The 18,356-nt window shown below is 43.1% G+C and overlaps 1 protein-coding gene across 1 annotated transcript in view; it reads left to right on the forward strand.

The window, feature by feature from the left end:
* The window catches only part of GFOD2 (Gfo/Idh/MocA-like oxidoreductase domain containing 2), a 143,592-nt gene that overhangs the window by 93,963 nt on the left and 31,273 nt on the right, over window positions 1–18,356 (forward strand). Inside the window, exon 3 of the mRNA XM_078670848.1 lies at window positions 13,878–14,235. Within this exon, the coding sequence (XP_078526974.1) occupies window positions 13,977–14,235 (259 nt within the window). The 5' untranslated portion in view covers window positions 13,878–13,976. The remainder of the gene's footprint in view (window positions 1–13,877; window positions 14,236–18,356) is intronic.

Consider the following 18,356-nt stretch of genomic DNA (forward strand, 5'->3'; position numbering starts at 1 on the left):
ATTAATCCATCAAATAATTAAAGGAGTTACTTACAAGTCTACGCAGCTGAGTCGGGCCGGAAAACCCTAGTAAGGGAGGGCTAATCCTCGCCTCCAAGTCCTTAATAGAATTGAAACTTTCTTTTACGATAGCTTGGACATTTTTCATTCTATGTCAGGACCGAAAGCTCAGATTAGGCTAGTTTAAATCTTGCCCACCACCAAGGACACCAGAAAAGCCACTGGCTTAAAGTAAAACATTTTAAAAGTGGAGTTCAAAGACCATTCCGCAGCCTATAGAATTTCCTCCGGCTGCGCCGCCAGACAGAATGCCTTAGAGGTCATGGCCTCCCGGACTGAGTGGGCTCCGAAGTGGGAGGTATCTATCCCTTACCTCCTGTTTTGGTCCAGCGGACCCATCTGGCAATAGTTGTAGAAGAAACCACCTTGTGTGGCTTTGTGACAGCGATAAATACCGCCCTGACGCCATGTTGGCGTAGCTCGTCAGTCATAGCCTTGTAAGCCTCAAGCGCTCGTACTACGCACAGTTTGGGGTCATCCGGAAAAGCTGGATAAGACACTGGTCTAGAGTTACTCTTCTGGAGATTTGTAAACGAACCTCTTCTGGGATAAATATTCCCCCCGACAGGTCTAGGGCTCGCACATCCGAGACCCTGCGGCACAAGATTAGACATAGGCGTGTAGCCAGTTTCGCTGACATCTTCTTCCAAGAAAGGTACTTGTTGTAAGGCCATGACTTAAAAAGTTTAAGGACCTTATTCACGTCCCAGAGAGTGAAGTACCTGGGCTCGGGACACTGATAGCCTAATATCCCGCAGGAGCTTGCATACTAACGGGGGCTCCCCTACTGGTTGACCATGGACCGGAACATGTCCCACTGATATGGCCGACCTGAAAGTGTTAATCCACTAATACGTGAAGCCTTCCGGGGAAAACAAGGCCAGAAAATTCAGAACATTGACAACGTCTGCCTCCACTGGATCCACCTGTCTGTGGCACCAACACCCCCATCTCGACCAGCGGGAACGGTATCTCTTGTTGGTGTTTTCAGCCCAAGATCTAGTGAGTTACGCGGCAGCCTCCGATGTAAGTCCTGGTACCTTCCAGCGTTCCCTAAAATCAGCCCACACCATAAGATGAAGGGCGCCCTTGAGTAAGAGGTGATGAAGGTTCCCGTGGGGATCCTTCAGAAGATCCCGAAATTGGGGTAAATGGATTGGAAAATCCCAAGAAAGTTCCATTAGAACTGGAAACCAGGCTTGAGATCTCCAGACTGGGGTAATCACCACCAGATCCGCATACTGCCTCCGCACCTGCGTTGACAGCCTCATAATCATGGCAAAGGGTGGAAATGTGTAGCCCTTCTCTCTGCTCCAATCTTGGAGAAACTCATCCACTGCCACTGCTCCCTGGTTCGGTCTTCAACTGCAGTAACACTCCAGTTGGTTGTCCAGCCGTAGGCAGAGAGATAATTGAAAAAGGGCCCCACCGAGCCTGGAGTTCCCGAAAAACCATCAGATGTAACTTCCACAGGATGGTGTGCCAAACCGCCACCTGATTGAAGGACACCGAGAGGTGCTCCGCCGTTAGAGAGATCTAGTTGCTCAAGCAGTATTCCTGTAGATCGCGGGCCAGATCTGACAGGGCTTTCAACCTCGTCCCACCTAGGTGATTAACATAACGGACCGCTGCCACGTTGTCCATCTTGAGCATGACACAGCATTGCGCTCTGTCTTTGGTATAGCATTTCACTGCAAAGTACCCCGCCATCAGATTCAGGCAGTTTATGTGGAAAGAATGTTCGTCTGAGGACCATTTTCTTCCTGTGGAAACAAATCCACAACAAGCCCCCAGCCCGTACAGCTGGTGTTGGACTTGGTTACCATGTCTGGCTGATAACTGAAAATGGGGATTCCAGAAAGCCACTGATAAAACTAGATGTCCTAAAAGCAGTTTGCCATCTGAGGACATTGTACATATTTTTGCCATATGTCCCGCCCATAATACTTCCGGGCGGGTGTAACTAAGCTTATGTCATCAGGGTTAAGCTTTCAAGTTTATTTTATTTCCTAAAGAGATATTGGGAATTAAATTTGAGTACGATGGGAACATCATGTTTGAGGACAATAATGATAGTTTGTGCCTGGCTCTGTATTGCGTGGTCATGGGTCTCTGCTATTCCCTCAAAAGCAGCCGAATGGTGAGTTCACATACGACAAATTTACAAGTCAAAGCTAAAGGTCCTTCATCACTGAAAAAGTTTGACAACATTTGGATATGTGTCAGCTGGGATTTTTTACATTACAACATTGTTTGATTCCGTGCTTATTATTGATTTGGTCTTATAATATTTTTCCTCTTATTTTGTGCTCTCCAGTCCTAGACTATATGTTTTATTAATACTGTTTTGTCTGTGTCTTCGTTTTCTACACCCTGACTTTTTTCCCCCCCACAATATAGTTTATTTAAATATTTTGAACGTATGGAACGTCTCTGACTTGAAATAATAATCATTTAAAAAAACATAATTTTATATATTTATTATTGCACTCACTAGGCAGTACTTTAAGAATAAAGACACTCTATCTGGAAAAGGCAAAAAATCTGTTTGGGGTTCTCTTTTAAAATCTAAACATTTTTATACCAAAGAATAATTAGCTCCAGTTTTTGTTACTTTTAAATACATAAGGTTTTTGATTTTTGTTTAAAATAAAAGCCCTTCCTTTAAGTCTATCAATTTTAGTATTTGAACACTATCAGCCAAAATCCTCCCCTTTTTAATCCCTGAACACAGGAGGGTTACGATGAACTCCTGTGTGCATTGTTTTTTAGGTCTCGCCAGAGAGACCTATTGTCGTTGTGATGCCTCCCAAGGGAGACAGTCCGGGGCACGCGCAGATTGTGGTCTGTGGACGCGCACATCCAGCCACGCGCACATCGCCTGTCACGGTGGTGCGAGCATGGTGTGCTTTCACTTTCGCGGTTTGCCTCCTCCCCCCCCCCCCCCCCGTTGGGCCCAGCTCGCTCCCTCTCTCCCCCCCCTCCCTGTCTACGCGCACGCAGGACAGGCGAAATGCATGCACGCATCGCGCGCTTTCACTCCCTCCCTTACACCCCCCTCTCTGCTCCAGAAAATGCACCCGATTTAAAGACTTTTCACTTGCATTTGATTCATGTGTTGGGGTGCTGGTTAAACCTATCTTGGTCATTAGGAGCAGGGTGTGTGCTGTAATCCTGGCAGCTGGTCTGACGCATACGGGGAAGAGTCGGCCAAAACGTGTGTGGGATTCCTTCGTAACCACCCTTAGCTGAGGTTCTCTTTATAGATTTGCAATGAGCGAGGGTGTTTCAGTGGGTCGAGTTGTTTGTACTCGTGTACCAGATGCGACGACACTAATCTGAACTAATTTTTGGTTGTCAAGGTTAAGCCCTGTCCTCTTGAAATTTCAACCAAGCTTCTCCACGTTTCTATGCGTACACGTCAATTGATCACTCCTCACTGCTTTTCTGAATTTTGCATAAACTGTGTTGCTTTTTGTTTTACTAAGTCTTTCTTTCGCTCAAGTTTGTTGAAGTACAGATTCTGTGCGTGCAGGATGATAATAGCATTGCAAAAATACATTCCCGTACAAATTCTTGTGTAAGTTTTTTTTTTTTTAATGTAGAAATATTTTAAAACAGCCACACGAACATTATAAATACGCAGAGATAAACTTTACGAGTTACAGTTTTATGCCATTATTCATCTAGGGGACTGCTTCTTGGAATTGGGTGTACCAAATACGTCATGTTAGATGCAATAGCCGTTTGCAAAAATGCAACTTTTTAAGAGAAATTGTGCAATATTGCCATGTAATTATGATATTAAAAGTTTATGCCCATGTATCAGGCTGTGTTATTCATGTTATACTTTTTCAGTGTTTCTGTCTTGTCAGCACAGGTAACAATTTGCCATAGGTCATGGGTGACGCTTGCAGTAGTTTAATGGCTGGATTGTGACTGTAGTAGAAAGAATGCTCATGCTCAGTATTTCTCTTGCTCATCACATTTAAGTCCTATTCACTTCAAGCCTGAACTAATTGTTGGTTGAATTCTAAAGTGCCCTACTCTAAGTTCTGAGATGCAATGTTGCAGGGATGCTAGCAGGGGCGTAGGAAGCATTAAAATTCTGGGGGGGACAGGGACAACCTTGTGGACTTTCCAATAACCCTATACGAATCACCGCCTTTTACACAAATGCAAACAAAAGTCGCCGACTTATGGTGGGGCGTCGTGTTTGCACATGTATTATGGCAGTACCTGCTGCTGAATTCCTGGTCTCCAGCAATTTTCGGGCAACAATAAAAATGTGAAGATAACTTCGGTGATTAATATTCTTTATTGAGAGAGATCGGAGGTTTGTCTAGTGGAAGTTTTGACTCGTGGTAAGGTAGCCACAGTGGGGCAATATGCCAGCTGCAAAGACCGTGTGCCATGCAAATCACAAAATGCATATCATGTCAATAGGTCAGTGGGTTACTGCTTTTGTCTGAGAGATTCTTTTGGTATTTGCAGTTTATAAGTTAAAATCCTAACATTGAACAGTGAGCTGTTAACCGTCATCAAAGAGCTACATGAAAACTTTAAGGTATCGATTAGAAGGTAATGATTTTCCCCCAATCTTTCCTTATCTTAATGTTTGAAAATTGGTTCATTGGGATATAAATCAATTCTGATTATTAAAGAGAATCCCCCCCCCACCATGGTGTTATGTTTTAAATTCTGAGTTTGTGCTTCTCTAGTATTGCAAAGCCGCCCTGGGCACTCCCCAACTTTTTGCTGACTGGTCCTGGTGGTACCTGACTCTGACTAACCCTGGCCTCTGCCTAAACATGCCCAGGGCCAGTGTTATTCTGAAAGAGACACTGAAAAATACAGTGAAAACACCTACATACACTAGGGTGCACTATGGGTTAGGGTACCTCTATGATTGGCATGACCTCTCCTATAAGGCCCTTGTACATAATAGGGCAGGGGGATTAGAACTACCCTTAAATCCCTAGAATATAATATGTCATGGCAGTTTAGAGGCCAGCAGCCCTTTCTGTGCTTGCATGTGTGCACTGCTGAAGCCTGAGGTCAGTTTAAAAGTAGCCCTGTGTTGTAGGACTGCTTTTAAAATGCAAATTGTGCCCAAACTCGACTTTTGGGTTTGGGAAACTTACAAGTTGATCAACTACAATGTTGGGGCAAAATTAAGTTAAGTGGAAAAATTGTTTCCACTTAACTATGGCTGTATCATATTTGCCACATAATACATAATCTGCTGCATAATCTAACAATTTGGAGCTCAAACGGATCAAAATTTTTACTAAAAGAAATGTGACTTATGTTGCTGTGAAATGTAGGGCCCTTTGGAAAGGTTGACTGGTCACCTTTCCCACTGCTGCATTTGTATGTTACACATGTAGTAATGAGGCAAAAGCTTTTCAGAGGCTGTTCGTATGTATAAATATGTCAAAATACTGAAGTATCATAAAATGTACCGCATTACGCTGCAGCCTTTTTATTGTTGCATAATTTAGCCAACACTGCAACATAATTTTGGCCTCCATTGCTCCATAACTCCAGTGGCCCAGAAGTAGAGACCTAGAAGTTTGCAAACTTAGTGGCTGATTACGATGGCAGACCGACTTCAATCTGTCTGCCATTGAATAGGGAATGTGACCGCTGGCCTTCAAGGTGGCGGCCCCTTGATAGGCATTACAGTGCGACTGCCACTACGGCGTTCGCAGTGCCTATAATTTACATTGCAGCAGGTGCTGCTGGCTGCATCATCCGCCGCATGTAAACAAGCATTGGCATAGCCAATAGGTCTCGCTTTTGGGACCTTATAAGTATTTAGTTATGCAGCACAATATCCTTGGTGCAACAACATCAGCTGTTGCATGGCTAAACCTTGTACCTTATAAGTGTTTAGCCATGCAACAGTTGATGTTATTGCACCAAGGATATTGTACTGCATAACTAAATACTTATAAGGTCCCAAAAGCGAGACCTATTGGCAATGCCAATGCTTGTGTAACTTTTGATCTTTCTGATTTGTAAAGATTTTTTTTGTAAATCTGCGTATAATGCAGCAGATAGTGGATAATGTCATTTCTAGAATAAAAAATCCATAATTACATTGAAAAGGCTGTGGAAGAACGTAATTCTAGTTTCTCTTAAAATAAGACAGTTCTGAATGTGGTTTACCACACACATAGTGTCAAAGACTATAAAAGTAAGGAAGGTCTGTGGTTAAGTGAGCAACAGAGCATGTTTAAAGTGAAAACAGAAATGGGATCTGCACGTAGTAAGCTAAGGCAGTGAATGTCATGAAATTCTCACAAGAAAGTTGTATGTTGTCGGAGGAGTGGAGTCTGGACAATGAATGGTTTTGTAAATTTGTTCAGTTTATTTCTTTTTATGCAATTAATGGTACCCTAGAGGTTGCAGAAATGGCAGTAGGAGGAATGTCATCAAAAGCTCGGCGAGTGTGGAGGTGTTGGAGGAAGAAACAATACAAGAGCACAATCTCTCCACATAGCCGAACACAAATGGCAATAGAACCTTCATTCGATGTGGGACTGAACCCATTAGGTAGGTTCCCTGCACCCTCCTCCGCTAGTGCTCAGTGTTGTTCACACCTGCCCACCCTCTCCACTGCTTCCTCATCCTTTCCTTTTTTTAAATTGTATAATTATTTTTCCCCTCCTAGTCCGTTCACTCTTTGTTGCTTCCCACCCACCCACTTTGTCATTGCTCCCAACCCCCTTGCAGAAATAAAAAAAAAATGTATATATACATTTTTGGGATGACTGCTCCACATTTATCAAAGCACTTTGGCACAGGTAAGGTAAAAACTATTCTTTTTATTCACTGCTCCAATTGGCAGTTGCCATCTTAGATCATTAAATAAGCAGCAAAAAACATTTTTTTTTTTTTTACCAATTCCACACAGTAATGGCTAAACCAATAGATCGCAAACAGGAGAGCAACTGGCTTTGCCAACGCTAGTTAGGTCTGATGTTTGCCACGAACATTTGATTTCAGTAAAATTACATACATAATAAACTTGTAGGGGCTATCAACCAGCGCTCTTCATCCATTGATCCTTTGTTGTTTTAATCACATTTTACTTCAGTCAGTCAAAGTACTTTATTCGGTTAATTAAAACCATAAAAGCATTCTATGCAAAAATATTAAAATTAATGTGACATTTATTCACAACAAAGATATTGCACAGGTTACATACACCAAATAAACAAACACTTTAAAATGCAACGTTAAAACCTGATTATTAAAAAATTAATTAATGTAAACTAAATCATGGAGATCACTCTCATTTTTCCTCCTTATCCTAACTGCTGCAGTGAGGAAACTCGCTATATTAAAAATTTCCCATACATTGGACAACATCTGTAAATATATAAGCGCTGGTTTCCCTTGTAAAAATCCTTTATCCTTTAGAATTGTGAGAATAAAACATCTCCGACTATATAAAAAATGCTCGCAGAATAAAACAAAGTGCAATGTATCCTGGGTGGAGAAGTTATCACAAGAACAAACTCCCAGATCTTCCACCCTTCTCCATCCCGGTGGATCTGCGAGAAGAAAATGTAACTGATTCATCCTGGATCTAACTCGGAGAAAGCGGGGGTTGGAGTTGGGTACCAGGTTTAAGGTTCAATTGCACAAGACGTTTTTAGCAATTGATGGGCATGTACCACTGGTTTTACCAACTCCCTTTCCTCTCTTTACATAAGTGCCCTGTATAAATAAAATTTCTTAACCCACTGCATATCTCCCTTTACTAATTTGATGGAGAATTAAATAATTCTAGCCGTCCCAATTTCTCAGCCAGTCTTTTTAACGTAACCCAACCAGGGAATACTACTTGGCTCGATCTAAAGCTAAGCAATCTCTCATAATTTCACGATTCATTTCAAGTTCCGGGTTTAGCCAAGTTGCAATCCATTTGAATAAGGGTGCCATTGCAATTAAATCCTCCACAAAGCCTGTCCCAGTCTCTTGATGAATTATATAAAGGGGAGAGGTGGTTTGACCATAACTGCTCAGTTGCCCATCAAAAGCTGTTAGTGGCTTTAAATAACAAACCACAAGATAAAAGTACTGTAGCTGCATTAAAGAAAATATATAAACTGGCAATAATCAAACGCATAGAAGAAATTAAAAATGAGGCATGGAATGATTTATTGTCCATTGACGTTATTAAAAACTGTTGCAAACTTTGGGAAATTGTGAAGAAGCCCTTTTTCTAAGAAACTATGGGCAGCTCTCTTGAATGTAATATACAGGAGCAGGAATGGGTTAACCACTTTAAATCTATATATGGCGATCAGGAGAGCCAAGGATCTTTAGGCATTGCATTTGAATTTGCCGCAGCGCCAAGGATAGCAAGTTGGTTGTTTGCTGTGGGAGGGAGCACTTTTCCTGGCTCTCCCTCCTCTCTGTCATCTTGCACGGATCGTGTGTTCTCCTTTCCTGAGGGGCCCGGGACGCTGCGCAAGATCCACGCGCACTTAATGCCCCACGGACTACACCTCCCAGGAGTCACCCTGAGCCCACACCTGCAGCAGGGCTCAGGCACCGCCCCCCTTCTGACTACATAAGTTTGACCATAGGGCCTGGGAGCGCGTGGAAGAAGCCCGGGACAAGGGCGGGACCATCCAAGGCCATCACAGGCCAGAAGAGGTCGGGTCGGGCCACCCCCCCTGGCCGTGCAACAAAAGGAGGTAATGAACCTGATACATTACACTTAGCCTCATCGTGTCTAGATACATTCTCTGTCCCTGTAGGTGCCTGCTGCTGTATACGTGCTACTTACATCATGACATGCAAGGGGGGCCGGAAGAATTCTACTCTGACAAGGGACTTGGCCAAGGGGACGTTGGTCCACTATTTAATCAAGACAACACCACCTACTGATCGACAAACAGTAAGCATCAGTGATTTCTCCCCCCCACAGACAGTCGCCGCACTACAAAACCTATCACTGCTGAGGAACTTAATAGTTTATGTAAATCCAAGTATGCTGCTGTAGAGTCGACATCAGAGCAATTTAGTGCATCTATCTGCCCTACAGCCATCACAAGTCCCCAGTCCAGTATATTTTCTCCACTAAATGGAAGTCTCCTGGGCACTCCTCTCTGTCCACCCGCTATAGGCAACATGAATCCCATAATGTCCCTTCCGGACCTTTCTGGTAAAAGGAAACGACTTGTGGATACACATACAGGCAGCCAAGCAAAACAGCAAAAATTCAATCTGATCCCTTCTTTGCCTATCACCCTTTCCCCGGAAACATGTAAGGATCCCGTGAAACTGTTAGTCCCTGCATCCCCTACCTCACCAACCCTGTTGGCCCAGATAGAAACCATGATCAACTCTTTGATATACCCCCTGATAGAAAGAATGAACATTCTAGGGGATAGGATCGTGGCTATAGAGGAAATGACTAAGACAAACTTGCTACTCCTAAAAAGTATGTAAATGGAATCGGATGGATGCACAGCAATTTGAAAGATGATCACCCTATTTAGATGATGTTATGGTAATTTTGTGGTGCTCCGCAAGGTGACGTCGAGTGCCCAACGGCGTCGGTCGATATGCGTTGAAGAAGTGAAACTAGAGGATCTCTAGTTTCATCCCTTGGCAGGCACACATGTTATTGTCTTTTCTAGTGATAAAAAGACTTCCACTCGATAAGTTTTCTTTAAATGTCTTTGTTTCATTGCGTTTTTAACTTCAGTATTTCAAAATTAGTTCTTATGTCATCAAAATCATTGTGGACAATGTTTACTTCAGGCAATGTCTTTTAAAACGTGTCCAATGCATTTCGGGCATTAACATCATGCCCTTCATCAGGGAATCGACAATGCCTGTCTGGGGAAGTTGATCAATTCTGAAATGAGGTTGAGAAGTATTACGGTCCGTTTATTCGTCTCCAGAAACGCCGGCCGGCGTTTCTGGAGACGAATAAACGGACCGTAATACTTCTCAACCTCATTTCAGAATTGATCAACTTCCCCAGACAGGCATTGTCGATTCCCTGATGAAGGGCATGATGTTAATGCCCGAAATGCATTGGACACGTTTTAAAAGACATTGCCTGAAGTAAACATTGTCCACAATGATTTTGATGACATAAGAACTAATTTTGAAATACTGAAGTTAAAAACGCAATGAAACATAAAGACATTTAAAGAAAACTTATCGAGTGGAAGTCTTTTTATCACTAGAAAAGACAATAACATGTGTGCCTGCCAAGGGATGAAACTAGAGATCCTGTAGTTTCACTTCTTCAACTCCTAAAAAGTATGACAGGTCCCACTCACATACAGCCCTTATGCAACACTGTAGTGCCTTTAACAACTCCCCAAAGTAATATTGACCAACACCAACCAGCAGCCCCACGTATGTTAACTCCACCCACCCTGAAAGTGCCCGCCAAACCTACAATAGCACATAGCTCTTCCCTCAAAACTGGGCAGAACAAAGAAATTATACCACCGAACGGGTCACTTCCCAATCCAGGGAACATGCCTCGAAAATCAAACCACATACAATTACCACTGAAGGCTGTCCCTTTTGTGTGCGTCCTTTCTGGAGTGCCAGTACTTACAAATGGAAAAACTGAAAGTCAACAGGAACTAAGAAATAAGGCACTGTTCTGGTTAACAAAGAATAGACCCCTGCCTCCCGATATCGATGGGAGAATACGAAGTGTTAGAAGGGTGGGTTGGCTAGGCCCGCTTCTAAAAGAGATACCTGGCGATCTGGTGTTAATAAAGTTTAGAAATAGCAACGTTGTCCCATACCTCCAGACCTGGCAACCGCAGATAGGAGATGGACCTATACACACCTGGGGACTATCTGACTTTTATCCCAGAGTATCACTCCTCCCCCATACAAGACCAACTAAGAGAGTAACTTTTGGTTGGACTGAAACGGCTCCGGGGTGAGGGGTGTTAATATCCAGACTTTGACTTGATATACTCCGCAACGATCTATTTGGTACCTGATCTCTCTTAAAGATTTTATGCTACAATGTTACTTGCTGTGAAATGAAATGAAATGTAATGGTGTATATATATTGCAATGTGCTTTTATGATTGTATATTTCAAAATCGAATAAAGCTAATCGAATCGAATTTGAGGCATACACTAATATTTTTACATAATTAGAAGTAGCGGAGGCCATAAGCAAAATGACAAGTAATAAAGCTCCTGGACCGGATGGTGTCCCAGCCGATCTTTTTAAATCTAATGTAGTACTTTGGTCAAAACTTCTGGCCCATGTTTTTAACCTAGCATGTAAATTGGGTCTACCTAGATCATGATCTGAGTCGGTTATTGTTCCGATTTTTAAATAGGGTAATAGAGGGGACCCTAGCTGTTATAGGCCAATCTCACTCATAGATTCGGCTGTAAAGATTCTTGGAAAGGTGGTACTTAGCAAACTTACGTCTTGGTTAACTGAAACCAGTACCCTATCATCTGCACATTGTACTTCTGCCTACAGCATACCGCGTGGTGCAGTGTGTCAGCTGATTTCAGCAATGGTCTAACTTTATTTTTTTGTGGGGATTTGTTTATTAAAGGTTTTTCATTTTATATACATGAATACAGAGCAGTATAATATTAGGGATAGCACCAAACAGAGCCAGTAGGTAGGTATAAAGTACAGACCGGAAATTAATAACATGGCGCATGATTGCATCAATGAGCATAGACAAAATCAATAATAACGTTTAGCATATCCTGTGGCCATGATATCCTTCCTCCGTCAGAAAACTGTACAATCACATTATGGTGCATCATAACTGCAACTGTGCAACATTCAGCAAATTCCATAATCACATTTCGTATGGCTAGCACATGAATCGGAGAATAGAGTAAAACATTTTTATAAAAGCACCAAACATGGGAAAAACTATCAGGGAAGGAAGTGGGAAGGGAAGCCAGAGCCTCAGCAAGGGGGGAGGGAAATCAAAGTACCCGGCGTCCTAAAACAAAGTCCTATCAATTACCCTATGGGTGCACAATCAAACTTCTGGGAGAAGTGATCATCCAGTGAAGGGGACAGAGGCCCCAGTCCACTATCAATGCACAGTTCAGGACATGGTTCTGCCCAAGTCAACCTCGCAAGTCATCAGGAAGGGGCAAGTCTAAAGGATCATCCAGCACTAACAACTCCTGTAGCGCACACAGCATAGTATTCCATTCAGTGGAGATGGGGAATTTACGAAAACCGAGCGCATCCTCCCTTATCAGGGAGACCGCTTCAACCTTCACCCAGTTCAGCATGGAAAGAACCAGGCTTTCGTCGGAGGGGAGTCCTAGCCATGGTCTAACTTCATTGCGAGTGATAGCATTCTTGACAAGGAGCACATATGCACACTAAGTGGTTCTCTTCAGTGCCTGTGACTACTGTGTGTGCTTTTTAAAACCAAAAAATGTTTTTTTTGCTGTTAGCCAGTTTGTTTTTATTTTGGCGATCGCTCGACATCTCCTCCAACCATGAAGTTTTACAAAAGTGACAGGATAAAACAAGTATTGACAAAGCCAAAAAGCTAGCAGTCAAGACAAAACCTTTGGGGTTTGACAATGCTTGTTAAAGAAGGATGGCTCTGTGTGACTTGAGAAAAGTATGTTTTTTCACTGAAATATTAGTGAAGGCAAGGAACGATCGACGAGGCATTAGTTGTAATGAATTCCAGGTAACCTGGGACAGATATAGGCGAACAATCCTAATGTGAAACTGAGTGCGGGTCAGGAAATGGCCCCACAGAATGTGCCTGTATAGCCTTTCCTAATCTGCTTTTAATTTTTATTTCTAGCTTTAATTTAATTTAACCAGGTCTTATTGTGTGTAACCTTTGTTAGGTTTTTCTCTGGAAATACACAAAATAATGTATACCAATTTTCACTCCGGACTCTGCACAATGTATTTTTTTCTATTTCCTTTCTCTGGTATCCCGATGATGGTAACATTTAATCTGCTAAAAAGGGTTTAGAAGGATTGGAGAACTGTTTCCTTTTGCATCATTTGAAGGAAGTGTCTTTGTTTTCTTCACATTTCTAAGCATCCTGAATGTCTACCTCCTACAACTGAATCGGCGACTGGTGCTTTGTTCACCCACAAGTCCATGTTCAAAACTAAATTACACATTTTTTATCGGTTGTGTTTCAGAAGTGCACAGTTTGTTTAAAAATAGGATTGCTATACGCTGGGAAGGCTTAATCTTTTACCGGTATGTTTTTGTCCAATAAGCCATTCTAGTAACTGTGCGGTTCTTATTGACTTAAGTGTGTATTCATTTTTGTGTTTGTTGAAAACCATTCTGAAGTATTTGCAGTCAAAATTACGACTGAGTACTATAGAAAATGAGTTCAATGAAAGCAAAACATCTGACTACTGGGACACGGAATAAAGCCAGTATTTTGGGACAGTTCAATAACTCGTCGGTAGGTCATTACAATATTTTTACCTCCTGCAAATTGAAGGTGTGCACCACGCTAAGGAGGTCTAAGTAAAGTTAAAGATTATATCACAGTGGTATTTCTTTCAGTGCCATTTTTGTCCTCTCTCTGTTGCAAGAATTTCTGAGCAATTGCAAACTTCATTAAATCCAGAACTAGTGGGTAATGGCTGTGCAAGTTGCAAATCCACACTTTAGGCTAAATGATTGTGCAATTGTGTGTTGAATCGTAGTCTAGAGTGATATTGAAGAATTGATATATTTGTGTGTAATCAAAATGTATTTTGGTCTAATAAAGGAGCGATACAGAGTTAAATTGTAAGTCACCTGTAGCTTCCATTTGTGTTCTAGGACCATTACAGAAGGTTACCAAGTCCACCATGCCTTTTAACGTAGCCTCCAAAGACAGGGGGTAGAGAACGAAAGAGAGACGCCCCTGAATGAAGCAGAATGAAGACCTTGCCGGGAATCGGCGTTTTTGGCACCGGCAGCACTGCCCGGGTGCTGGTCCCCCTACTGCGAGCCGAGGGGTTCTCGATCGAAGCACTGTGGGGGAAGACCGAAGAGGAGGCCAAACAGCTTGCCGAGGAAATGAACATCTCCTTTTACACTAGCCGCACAGATGACGTACTCCTGCACCAAGACGTGGATTTGGTTTGCATCAATATTCCTCCCCCTCTCACTCGGCAGATTGCAGTGAAAGCTCTTGGTATGCATCTGTAAAATATCTTGTATTTTCAAAGCACTGCAATTTCTAGAAGGCTAAATTGTTGTCCCTCATCTATCATAATTCAAATGACGAATACATGCAGATGCACAAAGGGAATATCAAGCTGGTTGTTGTGGCTTCACTTCCCACTGATCGAAAAGTATGAGCTGATTATTGGTCATCTTTCTATTTTCTTCTGCGATACTCGTTTATTTTTCCTCCTTTTTTTAATGTAAATGTGCAGGTAATTGTGCACACTTATACTGAAATCTGTCTTTCAATATTGTCTTCAGAACCATGGTAACGAGGTAAGTCTGCTGAAAGACCGGTACATATTAAAGTGTAATGTAGTGCTAAGTAAATGTAGCAAGATTGTTAATTCAGTTCATGAAGATCTCCTCAGATCTAAATGACTGTAGATGAGAAGTGAGGGCTTGGCAGATACAATCAAGTTATCAGTACTCCTGTCAACCCTGGGACTTAATCACTAACTGGGTAAATGTTTTCTGCACGGATAAAGGATTTCAGGAGGACAGGTTTACCATATACAAGGTAGGACATACAACCTGGAAGGAGAAGAGTATGACAGAAGGTGAAGCAGGTTGGTTGGACTGAGATATGAATATATGTTAAGATTTGGGTGATGGCTTTAGAAAATAAACCTAGAAAGACAACACATACACAATAGTATAAATGGTGTGATAGCAATAGTAATGTACTAAGTAGCAGAACAATAACATACCACCAGAACTGAACGATTGTATGCTCCATAGTAACTGATTTTTCTATAACCGAAATGAGATCACAATAAGGCAAGAAGCTGCTATTTTATTGTGAGGGAGCGGGATGTCGGTGAAGTGAGTGCGAGACTCACTGATTTAGAACTGCTGTGTGATGTTGAATGTTGCAAGACCATAGCAAGGTCAACAGAGAGGTAGGTCCCAAAGCTAGGAATTGTACTAGAAGATGTATGCTACCCTTCCATTTTCCAAGCTGGGTAAAGAAGATTTTCAGATTGTTTTGTGCCTACTTTATAGCATGAAATTTGGGCTTGCTTCCAGGCATATCTGTTCTTTTATGGTAGGTTGCTGTTCTTCTTGAGGCATGGCAAGAGTTTGACTGAAACCACTACCTGGAACATGCTGCCATTGACATAGTTACTTACTTGTTTCTTGCTTATCTCGATCCTCCTCCTTCTGGATCCCTGCCAGAAACTGTGTAGCCATTCCTCACACAGGAATGCATGAAGCTCTGGGAACATGCTTCTGTTTCGTTAGTCCAAAAAGCAGGAGATGTAGCTCATTAAGTTACAGGTGAGAAATAGATCTCTGCCATCAAATTATGTACGTCTGTAACGTGGAGTTGCAATATAGATGAAGGGTGTCTGAAAATGTACACCTCACTTTTGTTGTTTCCTAGATATCAAAGGAGTGCTTCACTTTACAATAGATCAAAGGACATGCTAAGGGTACGGGAACAATTCTGGATCATATTATAATTAAAAGTAGGGGTGTGTGGAGGGTAGGAGCTACTGTTGTGCCAGAAGAACTAGGAGCCATTATCAGTGGTCGACAAGAGGGCCTTTGATAAAGTGGATCTTCATTCCCTGACTAGCGAGAGTTAAGGTTGCCAGTCGGTGAGGTGGAACATTGTTTGAGATTCTCTCTGCAATAAAGGCGAAGGCCTGACTTCTGACTTTCTCCAGTTTAGTTATATTTTGGGTTTTGTAATGTCATAGCTCCTTGTATTCCATTGACTGCTTGCATGTTAGGCTGACAAAAGCCAGCCTTGCGTAGAATCTGGTGATGAATTTGATAATTCTAGCTATAGTAAAATCTTTTTCGTTATCAGACAAGTTTAATCTAATCCTTCCTAGCAAATGCATTTTCAGATGAAAACACACTGCCATATTTCCACTTTTCTTTAAAAAAAAATTCTGGCAGATTCTATGTGGCACAGTTATGAGCATTCTCTAAAAGCTTAGTGCTTGTGGTGTTTGCATTTAGCAATTTATTTGCTGTTACACAGAAGCAATAGCTCAAAGGAAGGGCAGCACATGTTGTAAGGTGAGGCAGAAGCATCTTGTATCTTGGTAGTTTAACATTTCTCCATTAGCCTACCTCTCTGCTTGTTTCAGGTGGTAGGAAATGGAAGGGGCCTTCATAATGCAGAGAGTCAGTGCAGAAGTGTGCCCGCTTCAGTTGCATGTATTTATGTCATAGTGGGATCTTCTTTTGATCTTTTCTTTTTTTTCTCATCCCTGCTGAGCGTTGAAAACCAGAATATGTGCATCAGTTGTTGTGTATTTCTAACACTAAAAGAATTGAAGGCAAGCAAGAGGGAGCCTGGATTCAAGATGGGCATGAGTCCTGACAAAATGTTACAAGGATATTGCCAGCTCCAGTCAAGTTTCATTGGGTGACGAATGGTATGCATAAGCTCACTGTCACCTTAAGGGTGTACAAGGAGGGAAGGAGCCCAGACTGCAGTGAAGCTTTGATGAAGTTTATTAAACCAAAAACAATGTCCCAGAATAGTCAAAGTACAACTTGGAGCTGTAGCGTCATGAGGACCGTCTTGAAGTGGCGGGGCGTCTCTCCCACAGACTGGCGCGTTCTTCTTCCTGGGTCTCTCTCGCTCACACGCCCCAAAACAAAGGAAAGACAGGTGGCTGTTAGTTCACAGCATTATTCTATACAGCGTCAGGGAGGGGAGTGAGGGCAACACGCATGAGGAAAGCAACGGATACCGACACCAAGAAGAGCCGACCCGGAAGGGTCGACAGACACCATCAGTCCACAGACACGCCATCGAACTTTGGAATCTTCTAGATACCATCTCTCCTGACGTCGCCTTCTTGACAGAAACATGGATGAACGCCTCCTCAGCCCCTGACATCACCATTGCCATCCCGGAAGGATACAAGATCATCCGTAAGGACCGCACCGACCAAACAGGAGGAGGCATCGCTATCGTCCATAAGAACTCCATCCGCATCTCTACCAGCTCAGACGTCAACCTCGCTAGCGCCGAACACCTTCACTTCCAGATCCACACCGACCCCAAGACCACACTCAGAGGCACTCTCCTCTACAGACCTCCAGGACCCCGAGCAAAATTCAGCGACGTTATCACTGACTTCATCACCCCACACGCCCTCCCCTCCGAGGAATACATCCTACTGGGAGACCTCAACTTTCATTTGGAAAAGAGCAACGACAGCAACACCACCTCCCTTCGGGACAATCTCGCCAACCTCGGACTCAAACAACTTGTCTCTACGCCTACCCACATCGCAGGTCACACACTCGACCCCATCTTCACCTCCAGCAAACATGTCTCCTTCAGTCACACCACTACCCTCCAGTGGACGGACCACAGCTGCGTCCACTTTACCTACAACAAGACCTCTACCAACAACCATCCTCAACCCACTCTGCGTAGAAACTGGAACAAAATCACCATCGACCACATCTCCTCATCGCTTCTTCAAAACCCCCCTGCCCACTCCTCACACCCCGACCAAGCAGCGATTAACCTCACCCAATGGCTATCCAACAGCGCCAACATCCTAGCACCGCCGAAAAAACGCCACATCAAACTTGGCAGCAAAAACGCTTCATGGTTCAACGATGATCTTAAGAAATCGAAGAAACTCTGTCGCTCCCTCGAGAAGGCCTGGAAAAAAGACCCAAACACCAGCACCAGGGACGCCTTCAAAAACGCCACCCGCATACACCACCAACTAATCCGATCTGCTAAGAAAACCGCTTTCCAAGACCGACTATACAACAACGCCCACAACAGCAAGGAACTATTCAACATCATCAAAGAATTCACCAACCCCTCAGCCAACTCCAATGATATCACCCCCTCTCAAGCTCTCTGCGACTTCCTAGCCTCGTTCTTCCACAACAAAATCGCAGACATCCACAACAGCTTCGACAACCAATCCGGAGACCATCCCACCCAATCTTCTGCCGTACCTTCACCCCCCTTGAACATCCTTAACGACTGGAACCCAATCTCCACCGAGGACACCATCCGCCTGATGAACTCCATCCACTCAGGATCCCCCACAGACCCGTGCCCTCACCACATCTTCAACAAAGCTGACTCCA

This window comes from Lissotriton helveticus, chromosome 12 (assembly GCF_964261635.1).
Source record: "Lissotriton helveticus chromosome 12, aLisHel1.1, whole genome shotgun sequence".
Classification (NCBI taxonomy): domain Eukaryota; kingdom Metazoa; phylum Chordata; class Amphibia; order Caudata; family Salamandridae; genus Lissotriton; species Lissotriton helveticus.